This window comes from Hypanus sabinus, chromosome 11 (genome assembly GCF_030144855.1).
Source record: "Hypanus sabinus isolate sHypSab1 chromosome 11, sHypSab1.hap1, whole genome shotgun sequence".
NCBI classification, from domain to species: Eukaryota; Metazoa; Chordata; class Chondrichthyes; order Myliobatiformes; family Dasyatidae; genus Hypanus; species Hypanus sabinus.
In genome coordinates this window covers 65,272,391-65,284,561 of record NC_082716.1, presented here as the reverse complement: position 1 = coordinate 65,284,561, position 12,171 = coordinate 65,272,391, and the positions used below count along the sequence as shown (strand labels likewise).

The following is a 12,171-nucleotide window of genomic DNA, read 5'->3' as shown; positions in this document are numbered from 1 at the left end:
CTGCATGTGCATGTAACGAGAGCTGTATAACTCATCTCCTTCTACCTTGGGCCACAAACTTATCAATCATCCTTGTGTGGACACTTTCTGGAGGTCCAAGATCCGTATGCTCCACGACCACTGGACTAAGTGTGTAAATGTAGGAGGGGACTATGTTGAAAAATAAATGTGCTAGGTTTTCTAAAATTGACTCCTTCTACCCTAGGCCACGAACTTGTCAATCACCCCTCGTATAAGCATTTGGAGAAACACAGTCTTATTAGGGATAATTGGCAAGGCTTTGTATGGTATAGGTTGTGTCTCACAAGCTTTATTGACAATTTTAGAAAGGGATGAAGGTAGAGCACTGGGAGTAGTGTGTATTGATATGAGTAAGGCTCAAAGAAACTTAGCAGTGTGCATTTGGATTTCGTGCTCTCAGAGCAGAGGGTAGTAGTAGAATAAGTGTAATCTGTCTGGAGGTCCATGGCCTGTAGTTTTCTGCAGAGATCTGTTCTGAGAACTCCATTCTTCAGGAATTATATATAACATCTATGAGCAGTGGAAGGTGGATTAGTAAATCTGCAGAAGACACTGAGGTCGGTGTTGTAGTATATAGTGAAGAAGATTGTTGTCATTTACAATATGACTTTGATAGGATGCAGTGCTGGGCAGAGAAATGGAAGATGGCAGTCAGTCTGGTAAAATGTGAAGTGATATACTTTGGAAGAGTGAATGTGAATGCAGAATACAAGAAAGCACTGAAGAAGGAATCTGATAGGAGAGGACATTAGACCATGGGAGAAAGGGGAAGTGGAGGGAGAGCTTCTATTATTTTTAACCACTCTCCCCTACTCTCTTACCTTGTCCTTCACCTGGTTTCAGCTATCACTTGCCAGTTTGTACCCTTTCGCCCCCCCCCCTCTCATTCTGGCTTTTCCACCTTCCTTTCCAATCCTAATGAAGGCTCATTGCCCGTGAAGTCAATTGTTTATTCCTCTCCATAGCTGCTACTTGGAATATTATGTTCAGCTCCAGTCACCTCACTACAGGAAGGATGTGGAAGTGCAGAGGAGATTTACTAGCATACTAGCTGGATTAGAGATCATATCTTATGAAGAAAGGTTGTTCGAGCTAGGGCTTTTCACTTTGGAACAAAGAAGGTTGAGAGGTAATTTGATAGAAGTGTATATGGGAAGAGGCATTGATAGTGGCCAGGCAGTACCTTTTCAGGGTAGATATCTGAACCTTCCCTCCAATATTGTGTGTGTGTGTGCGCGTGTATTTATTGTGGAATAGGTTACAAAGTTGGCATGGCATTGTGAGCAAAGTGGACCTGCACTATACTGTACTGTTGTGTATTGTAATCTGTACAGTTTCAATAAAGCAGATTAGCAATAGAAATCTGATGTTTGTTTTGATATTTAATAATAAAAATTCAAAGTGAAAACTAGTGGAAATGAGCTCAGTACCTTTACAGTTGGGAACAGGTGCTGTCCATTGTCCATTGGCTTCACACACAAGCACTTCCGACCCCTGCAGCACAAACCCTTCAGTGCAGTCAAAGCTGCACGTTGAGCTGTAACTGAAGTCTCCAATGGGATGGGTGCAGTTTACCATCCCTCGTTCTGGCTGTGTTACTGTCTGGCAGGATACAGCTGAAAAACAATTTGAATTTCACCATTCAATTTCTTCAATTTAACAGTTTGATCGGGGCACAACTGCACAAGCCAGGTGGATGTCAGCCAGGTAGAACAGCGAGAAGAGTATAAAAGGAGACAGTTTTATAGAGCTGGCATCCGAGAAGCAGGTGTCAGAGTAGGAAGGCTTTGGCTCAACGGGGCTTTGGCAGTAATGGGTCGAGGCGAGGTGATATAAGTTGCCTGTGTACAATACAGACAGGAATTATGTGTGTGAGGCCGGTGTTACGTGCTCGGTGTTAGATGTGTAAAGTCCAGGAGACTCCCAGCCTCCTGGACAGCCACATCTGCATCAGGTGCGTCGAGCTGAAGCTCCTTAGGGACCGTGTTAGAGAACTGGAGATGAAGCTTGATTACCTTCATCTGGTCAGGGAGAGTGAGGAGGTGATAGAGAGGAGCTACAGGCAGGTGGTCACTCCGGGGCCTTGAGAGACAGGCAAGTGGATGGCAGTCAGGAGAGGGAAGGGCAGGAGTCAGAGGCTAGAGAGTACCCCGTAGCTGTCCCCCCTAACAATAAGTACTCCTGCTTGAGTACTGTAGGGGGGGAAGATGGCCTACCTGGAAGAAGCAACAGTGGCCACGCATCTGGCACAGAGTCTGGCCCTGTGGCTCAGAAGGGTAGGGAAAGGAAGAAGATGGCAGCAGTGATAGGGGACTCCATAGTTGGGGGTCAGACAGGCAATTCTGTGGATGCAGGAAAGAAACATGGATGGTAGTTTGCCTCCCAGGTGCCAGGGTCCAGGATGTTTCTGATTGCATCCATGATATCCTTAAGTGGGAAAGAGAACAGCCAGAGGTTGTGGTACTTATTGGTACCAATGACATAGATAGGAAAAGGGAGGTGGTCCTGAAACTCAGGACCTACAGGGAGTTAGGAAGGAAGTTGAGAAGCAGGACCACAAAGGTAGTAATCTCAGGATTACTGCTTGTGTCATGTGACAGTATAGGAATAGAATGAGGTGGACGATAAATGTGTGGCTGAGGGATCGAAGCCGGGGGCAGGGATTCAGATTTCTGGATCATTGGGACCTCTTTTGGGGCAGGAGTGACCTGTACAAAATGGATGGGTGCACTCGAATCCGAGGGGGACAAATATCCTGGTGGGGAGGTTTGCAAAGGCTATTGGGGAGAGTTTAAACTAGAATTGCTGGGGGGTGGGAACCGAACAGAAGAGACAGAGGAAGAGGAGATTGGCTGACAAATAGAGAAAGCTTGGAGACAGTGTGAGAGGGAGGATAGGCAGGTGATAGAGAAGGGATGCGCTCGGACCAATGGTCTGAGATGTGTCTATTTTAATGCAAGGAGTTTTATGAACAGAGCGGATGAGCTTACAGCGTGGATCAGTACTCGGATCTATGATGTTGTGGCCATTACAGAGACTTGGATGACTCAGGGGCAGGAGTGGTTACTTCGATTGCCAAGCTTTAGATGTTTCAGAAGGGACATGGAGGGAGGCAAAAGAGGTGGGAGCATGGCACTGTTGATCAGAGGTAGTGTTATGGCTGCAGAAAAGGAGGAAGTCATGGAGGGATTATCTACGGAGTCTCTGTGGCTGGAAGATAGGAACACAAAGGGTTCAATAACTAATAGACCACCCAATAGTAACAGGGACATTGAGGATCAGGTGGGGAGTCAAATTCTGGAAAGATGTAATAATAACAGGGTTGCTGTGGTGGGAAATTTTAATTTCTCAAATATCGATTGGCAAGTCCCTTGAGCGAGGGGTGTAGATGGGGTGGAGTTTGTGGTGTGTTCAGGAAGATTTCTGACACAATATGCAGATAAGCCTACAAGAAGAGAGGCTGTACTTGATCTGGGAAATTAACCTGGTCATTTGTCAGATCTCAGTGGGAGAGAATTTCGGAGATAGTAATCACAATTCTATCTCCTTTACCATAGCTTTGGAGAGGGATAGGAACAGACAAGTTAGGAAAGCATTTAATTTCCCCTTACTCTAATATGAGGCTTTCAGGCAGGAACTTGGAAGCATAAATTGGAAACAGATGCTCTCAGGAAAATGTACAGAAGAAATGTGGCAAACGTTCAGGGGATATTTGTGTGGAGTTCAGCATTCCAATGAGACAGGGAAAGGATGGTAGGGCACAGGAACTGTGGTGTACAAAGGCTGTTGTAAATCTAGTCAAGAAGAAAAGAGCTTACAAAAGGTTCCAAAAAACTAGGTAATGATAGAGATCTAGAAGATTATAAGGCTAGCAGGAAGGAGCTTAAGAATGAAATTAGGAGAGCCAGAAGGGGCCATGAGAAGGCCTTGGCAGGCAGAGTTAAGGAAAAGCCCAAGGCATTCTACAAGTATGTGAAGAGTAACAGGATAAAACGTAAGGGAATAGCACCAATCAAATGTGACAGTGGAAAGTGTGTATGAAACTGGAGGAGATAGCAGAAGTACTTAATGAATACTTTGCCTCAGTATTCTCTATGGAAAAGGATCTTGGCAATTGTAGGGATGGCTTACAGCAGACTAAAAAGTTTGAGCATGTAGATATTAAGGAAAAGGATGTTCTGGATCTTTTGGAAAGCATCAAGTTGGGTAAGTCATCAGGACCAGATGGGTTGTACTCCAGGCTACTGTGGGAGGCAAGGGAGGAGATTGCTGATACTTTGGCAATGATTTTTGCATCATCAATGAGGATGGGAGAGGTTCTGGAGAATTGGAGGGTTGCAGATGTTGTTCCGTTATTCAAGAAAGGAAGTAGAGATAGCCCAGGAAATTATTGACCAGTGAGTCTTACTTCAGTGGTTGGTAAGTTGATGGAGAAGATACTGAGAGGCAGGATTTATGAACATTTGGAGAGGCATAATATGATTAGGAGTAGTCAGCATGGCTTTGTCAAAGGCAGGTTGTGCCTTATGAACCTGATTGAATTTTTTGAGGATGTGACTAAACACATTGATGAAGGTAGAGCAGTAGTTGTAGTGTATATGGATTTCAGCAAGGAATTTGATAAGGTACCCCATGAAAGACTTATTGAGAAAATAAGGAAGTATGGGATCCAAGGGTACATTGCTTTGTGGATCCAGAATTGGCTTGCCCACAGAAGGCAAAGAGTGGTTGTAGATGGGTCATATTCTGCATGGAGGTCAGTGACCTGTACTCTTCGTGATTTTCATAAATGACCTGGATGAGGAAGTGGAGGAATGGGTTAGTAAATTTGTTGATGACACAAAGGTTGGGGGTGTTGTGGATAGTGTGGAGGGCTGTTAGACATTACAACAGGACCGATAGAATGCAAAACTGGGCTGAGAAGTGGCAGATCCCAAATAAGTGTGAGGTGGTTCATTTTGGTAGGTCAAATATGATGGCAGAATATAGTATTAATGGTAAGACTCTTGGCAGTGTGGAGGATCAGAGGGATCTTGGGGTCTGAGTCCATAGGACACTCAAAGCTGCTACGCAGGTTGACTCTGGTGAAGAAGGCATACAATGCATTGGCCTTCATCAATCATAGGACTGAGTTTAGGAGCCGAGAGGTAATGTTGCAGCTATATAGGACCCTGGTCAGATCCCACTTGGAGTACCGTGCTTGGTTCTGGTCACCTCACTACAGGAAGGATGTGGAAACCATAGAAAGGGTGCAGAGGAGATTTACAAAGATATTGCCTGGATTGGGGAGCATGCCTTATGAGAATAGGTTGAGTGAACTCGGCCTTTTCTCCTTGGAGCGATGGAGGATGAGAGGTGACCTGATAGAGGTGTATAAGATAATGAGAGGCATTGATTGTGTGGGTAGTCGGAGGCTTTTCCCCAGGGCTGAAATGGCTAGCATGAGAGGGCACAGTTTTAAGGTGCTCAGAAGCAGGTACAGAGGAGATGTCAGGGGCAAGTTTTTTTAATATGCAGAGAATGGTGAGCGCGTGGATAGGGCTGCCAGCAACGGTAGTGGAGGCGGGATACGATAGGGTCTTTTAAGGGACTCCTGGATAGATACATGGAGCTTAGAAAAATAGAGGGCTATGGGTAACCCTAGGTAATCTTTAAGGTAAGGACATGTTAAGGCACAGCTTTATGGGCTGAAGGGCCTGTATTGTACTGTAGGTTTTCTATGTTTCTATGTTTTAATTGTGAATACGCGGCATACTATTTTTAAGGAACGGGCATAAGTAATTATAGCTATAAAAATAGAAAGAAGTTTTATAGAAGAGTTCAATACATATTATAAGCTAGTTTTGCTTTGATGAATACAATACCTCTACATGTGGGTATTTCTGCTGTCCACTGTCCAGAATCTCTGCATTCAAGTCTGTGTGATCCCACTAACATGAACCCTTCTGCACAGCTGAAGTCACAAGAGGAGTTGTAACTGTAGTGATCGATGGGATGGGTGCAGTTATGGGATCCTCTGTCTGGATTTCTCAGCATGTCACATTTCATGGCTGAAATATTAGTGATAGTATTCACATTGATTCTGTTAAAATGCATGTAAACTAACTTCTCTGGATTTCTACACTCAAAATCACGCCACATTGTAGAAGTGACAGAAGGACAAATTTCTTAATATCAAGGGTTGAAAATAGTTGGAATCTATTTTCCTCAGAATGCTTGAGGATGATAATCAGTCCTGTGTACTTACGGTTTATGAACATGTGGGAATCGGATGTGGACTTTCGCTAGAGTAATCACCCATGCTCTTATTTCATCCAACATTTGCCGGTACTCTAACTCTAATCAGAATTGCTTATGCAAAGTGTTCTTGGCCGTAAATCAAAGCATTGAAGGCGCTCAGATGTTCCGACCCAAGAAAGTAGTGTATAAATATACTTTGTGACTAGAGACTTGGAGCATTTTAATTAAAACCTTGGGAAAAGCATTACACATCATATTGCAGGTATTGGTGACTTGGTAAATTACAAGGTACCAAGATGAGCAAAGTCAATCTCTCGGTGCTTTTGCTTTGTTACTCAATGAGTGAGATATTAAGTGCAAAAGTTGTTTTTGGTATATTGATAGCTTGATTTTTTACCATCAGTGTGGTGTTAAAATTCTAAAAGGGCTTTTCAATAGTTGAGATGGTAAAGAATCAATTTAACAAAGCACTATTAATAGATCTGCCAGATTCAAAGTTCAAAGTAAAATTTATTATCAGAGTACATTCATGTCACCACATACACCCCTGGGATTCTCTCTTTTCAAGCATACTTAGCACAATCATTGCATACACGTTTACAAATGAAATGAATTATGGGGAGGGATGTCAATCCTGGAGAAAGCATTGCAGCTCCAGCACACTGCAACAGTGTGAACATTTGCCGACGATTCCCATGACAATATTAATCTTTCCAAAAAGTAAAATTTCAAAATGCACTGAGTAATTTAAGACATAAACATTGAAAAGTGCAGCTTCCATCAAAGATCCTCACCACCCAGGCTATGCTCTTTTCTCACTGCTGCTAACAGGTAGAACATACAGGTGCCTCAGGACTCGCACCACCAGGTTCAAGAACAGTTACTGCCCCTCAACCATCAGCTTCTTGAACAAAAGGAGATAGCTACCCTCATTTATGGACTCTGTTATATTGTTATTTCATGCTCATTATTTATTTATATCTGCATTAGCAGAGTTTGTTTACAGTTTACAGTTACTGTTCTATAGCTTTGTTAAGTATGCCCACTGAGAAAAAAATCTCAGGGTTGTATGAGGTAACATGTATGTACTCTGATAATGAATTTTACTTTGAACTTTGAATTACTCCCCAACACAGTAACTAGTGACAGACTGGACCTTGACATCAAGATTCCAAAATTAATGGTGCTCATCAAAAGATTTTAATTCACACTGACAATGTAAACTGGGCAACTTCCAATGTGCCTATACATTTACTTCCTGAAAACCAACTGCTGTGTGGCTCTACAAACATGCTGATCAAATAGTCAAACACTGTTGAACTAAATTACGAAGTACCACCTACAAACAACAGAGCATGTTCCAATTGCAAGACTATTTCTATGACATGAAATACTTAAGGCAATTATATAATCTCTAAAGGCATATATAAACCATTAATTTGAATGGTACCTTCACAGGAGGGTATTTGTGGTGTCCATTGTCCAAAGGCTCCACACTGAATGGTTTCTGATCCATTTAATACAAAGCCTCTTTCACATTTGAAGTCACATGTTGCATTGTAAGAGAAAGGTCCAAGGAGGTGGGAGCAGCTTACAGTCCCTTGCTCAGGATTCTCCAGTGCCGTGCATTTTACAACTGAAATGATGATTTAGTGATATTTTGAAACATTTCGAATTTAATCTTACAGATTCTATTTCTATCCTAAAACACCTTGTGCAAGTATCAATGTCTCTGAAATAAGACTGGACCCATTTGTTCTAAATATTGATACTATGAAAGACAGCAACATTTATTATTTTTTCCCAAAAGTAATGACAAGGTTGGTTTTATTTAAATTGTGGCCAGTGCTGTTCAACATACAATATTGGATTGAAACATTATTATTTAACAAGTCTTCCATTTGACATACTCTATATTAGAATATAATGGAAAGGAGCTGCCAGATGAAATATTGGATAATCAAATAAACTATTCTTATATCATCAGTGTTGCAGAATCATGTTTTAACCTTCCATTTAGGTAGGTGCCCCAACAAAGAGTACAATCTCAAATCCAAGGGCTGAGACATTCTCAGTATAGGAAGGTGTAGTCTTTCTTAGCTGCTCAGTTGCTTATTCATCATGTAGCTTTCCATGGGACCTTTATGCAAATTAGCATTTTGTCTCCGCAGAACATAAGTAACCAAAAACAATTAAATGACTGCATTCAGGATCGATAAACATGTGATCATGAAACAAACTCAAGGTTTTATATACTGGGTGTTCAAAAATAATAATACATTTAAAGCTATTGTTTTCACACTTTCTCTTCAGTTGAACACTAATTGTGGTTCTTAATCTGCAACCACAAATAGATTATAAATTGTAGGGTGACTAAGTTTTAGTTGATCAGAAACAAAATATGCATGCAGTTATAAATCTGTAAGTGATTGACTCAGAGGCAGGAACTGTCAGGTCTGCAGATTCAGGCACCTCTCAGTCTCCACCCAGCTAATAGGAATCACTTGCCACTCATTTCCAACTCATCACCTGCAGCCTATTTAAACCCAGCTCTTGACCACACTTATTCACTCTTCAAACTAGCCAGCCTCAACTAGTTGCTCCTGGTCTTCAGTAACCTTGTTGCCTGCAGTGTTTAGTATCTGTCCTCTCTTATGTTGTAGTCCTTCGTGGCTTGTTATTTTTGCAGTCTATTATTAAAGACCTTCTATTGCTGATTCATCTTCACTGCTCTGCTTTTGGGTCAAGCCTCCCCTACATTCCCTGACAGGATGAGTGAACCCGGCAGAATATGTTCACCTTAAGGAAGTTGTCTGTCCACGTGGTTCCGAAGCATGAAGAAACCATTGACCATCTGCTTACCACTCTTTCAACTCTCCGTCATGATACAGCAACCCTGCAACAGTCAACCTCCCCTATCTGTGCCCCAGACTCCAGTACCCAAATCCTCTGACAGATCCCCAACCCGCTGGCTGCAATCTTCTGTCCCAGTGCACCTTATACATCGAACTTGAGCCTTCTCAGTATGTAATGGACTGAGCCCAGATTGCCTTCAAAATCTCTCTTGACTGGGCAAGCTCTGAAATGGGCCACTGCTAAGTGGGACAATAAAACCACCATCTGCAATAAACATGAGAATTTACTGCTGAGGAGCACTGGGTTCCTGACCATCCACAGTGGAAGTGGGGCAGTGGACTGGATACTTTGCCTTTGTCAAGGCTCGTGCTCGGTGTGGGATCTCACCGTGAAATTCAGGACCCTTGTGGCAGAGTGCAGCTAAGATGCAGAAGTGCTGCTGGCCAAGCACCATTACAGCCTCTCGGATTGCCCAAAGGCAAGCTGTCTTCCCAGGAGACACCCACCAACCTTGACATCCTCATCGTTCTGACCCTCTGTGTTGACAACTGTCTTATGGAATGACCTAGATCACCAGCAAGCATTCCAGTTCTGTTCCCACTACCATTTCAGGCTTCAGGACCCTCATCATCAATGCCTCCAGAACCCATACAGTTAAGGAGAGCTCTCTTAACACCCACCTCCCTCCACAAGAACATGAATATTGGTGGAGAAATAATGTGTATTTACTGCAGATCTGCCAATCACTCGTGCATCAAATACCCACGGCATCTGGGAAAACAACATCACCAGATAGAGATGAGGGGCCTTCTATCTGGTAAGCTCATTCCATCACCATAACCCAACTCACTCTCTCTGCCCTTTCCCCAAGGACTCTACACAAACAGGAGACTCTGGTGGATTCTAGGGCACAGGTAACTGTCTGGACTGTACGCTGTGTGCAGCTTGGACCCCCTATCAAACCCATTTCTTGTCCCTCCTGCATCATGGCCATTGGCAGATATCCCTGGGGTATGAGAGGTCCGACTGCATGCACAGCCTGTGCACATGTGCATCAGAGAGTGCTCTGAGTCCATCCAATTCCTCTTGACTGACTCACCCAACACTCCTCCCACCTTGGGTTAGCCACAACTCTCCCCTCACGAACTTCACCTCGCCTGGTCATCTGGCTCACTGGGTAGGGTCTTATCTGCAGTCCAACCTGTATGCAACTTCAGCTGACCTCTGTCTATAAAATCCATGGAGATGGAGGAAGCCCTCAACCTCACCAAACTCCCAAGGAACACCAATGCCTTCAATAAAGGTCCTCACAGACCACAACTGCATGATCGACCTCCTCCTGGGCACCTTCCTTCCCCAAAGCCAACTGTTCTCCCTTTCTCCTCAAGATCCAAACCATGAATGACTGCATCACTGAGATAACGTCACATGGCTTCATTTGACCATCCCAGTTCACAGCTAGTACAGGACTCTTCGTTGTCAAAAAGACAGTAAGGAAGGACATTCTGGCAATTGAGGAAGTGCAACGTAGATTCACTAGGTTGATTCCTGGGATGGCAGGGCTGTCTTACGCAGAGAGATTGGAGAGATTGGGCTTGTACACGCTGGAATTGAGGAGATTGAGAGGGGATCTGATTGAAATGTTTAAGATAATTAAAGGATTTGATAGGATTGAGGCAGGTAATATGTTCCAGATGTTGGGAGAGTCCAGTACCAGAGGGCATGGATTGAGAATAAGAGGTCAGTTATTTAAAACAGTTGAGGAAGAGCTTCTTCTCCCAGAGAGTTGTGGAGATGTGGAATGCACTGCTTCGGAAGACGGTGGAGGCCAATTCTCTGGATGCTTTCAAGAAGGAGCTGGATAGATATCTGATGGATAGGGGAATCAAGGGATATGGGGACAAGGCAGGGACTGGGTATTGATAGTGAATGATCAGCCATGATCTCAGAATGGTGGTGCAGACTCGAGGGGCCGAATGGTCTACTTCTGCACCTATTGTCTATTGTCTAAATATGTGGGTCTTCACCCCAGCATTGGCTACCATAGACTCAACAAAGTCCACTAAGAACTGTTACCCTCTCCCCTCGATAGATAGTGCATTTGAAACGCTCCGTAGTGTGCAGATCTTCACCAAACTGATCGATGGAGTTCATACAACCCAATCTCCCTCCACCAGGGGGATGAGTGGAAGACGGCATACACAGCACACACTGGCTACTATGAATACTTGCCTTTTGGACTTTCCAACAGTCTAGCCATTTTCCAAACCTTCATTAACAAGATCCAAGGCAAGCTACACAGGTATGTGGCTGTCTACCACAACAATATCCTAATTTTCTCCAAGGGCCCGAGAGACCACATCTGTCACGTCCATTCAGTCCTTCAGCACCTTCTCAAAAACCAACTGTACTGCAAGTTAGAAAGATAACAGTCCACACCCTAGTCATTTCCTTCCTGGAGTAGGTTCTTTCACCCCAAGGCGTGGACCCAGAGAAAGTGTACACCCTCATTGAATGGTCCCAACCATGCCCCCTCAAAGTGTTTCTTGGGCTTCTCCAACTTGTACTGCTGATTCATTCATCCAGGCCAACTGTTGGTGGCACCCAGCCAGACTACTCTGACCTGGAGGTCATGCCTTGCCATCCACCCAAGATTCAGCACCCACCCCACCCCCCCATGCACCAGCTCCTGCTCCTGTTCATGATTATCCATATTCCCTTCAAAATTGCCCATTCCATCAATCCTGTTATCTGCCATCTCCATTTGCCACCATCCCTCAGGTTCACAACCTGCCTTCCTTTTGCCTTGCCTCAAGCCCGTGGATCACTCAACCTACCTGAGCCTGTACCTCTGGAACCTCAGATGGTGGAAGGTGGTCCAACGTTCACTGGTTGATAGTTTCACTTCATCAAGGATAGGGTTTACAGAAAACACAAAGTACACTGCAGATGCTGTGGTCAAATCAACGTGTACAAACAAGCTGGAGGAACTCAACAGGTCGGGCAGCATCCGTTGAAATGAGCAGTCAACGTTTCAGGCCAAGATCCTTCATC

The 12,171-nt window shown here is 43.9% G+C and overlaps 1 protein-coding gene across 6 annotated transcripts in view; it reads right to left on the bottom strand.

Moving 5' to 3' along the window:
* LOC132402047 (E-selectin-like) overlaps positions 1 to 12,171 on the bottom strand; it is a 68,555-nt gene that overhangs the window by 39,427 nt on the left and 16,957 nt on the right. For all 6 annotated transcript variants that reach the window (XM_059984550.1, XM_059984551.1, XM_059984552.1 and 3 more), the window contains exons 10-12: positions 7,712 to 7,897; positions 5,886 to 6,071; positions 1,452 to 1,637 (exon numbers count right to left, since the gene is read on the bottom strand). In XM_059984550.1, coding sequence (XP_059840533.1) covers positions 1,452 to 1,637; positions 5,886 to 6,071; positions 7,712 to 7,897 — 558 coding nt within the window. The remainder of the gene's footprint in view (positions 1 to 1,451; positions 1,638 to 5,885; positions 6,072 to 7,711; positions 7,898 to 12,171) is intronic.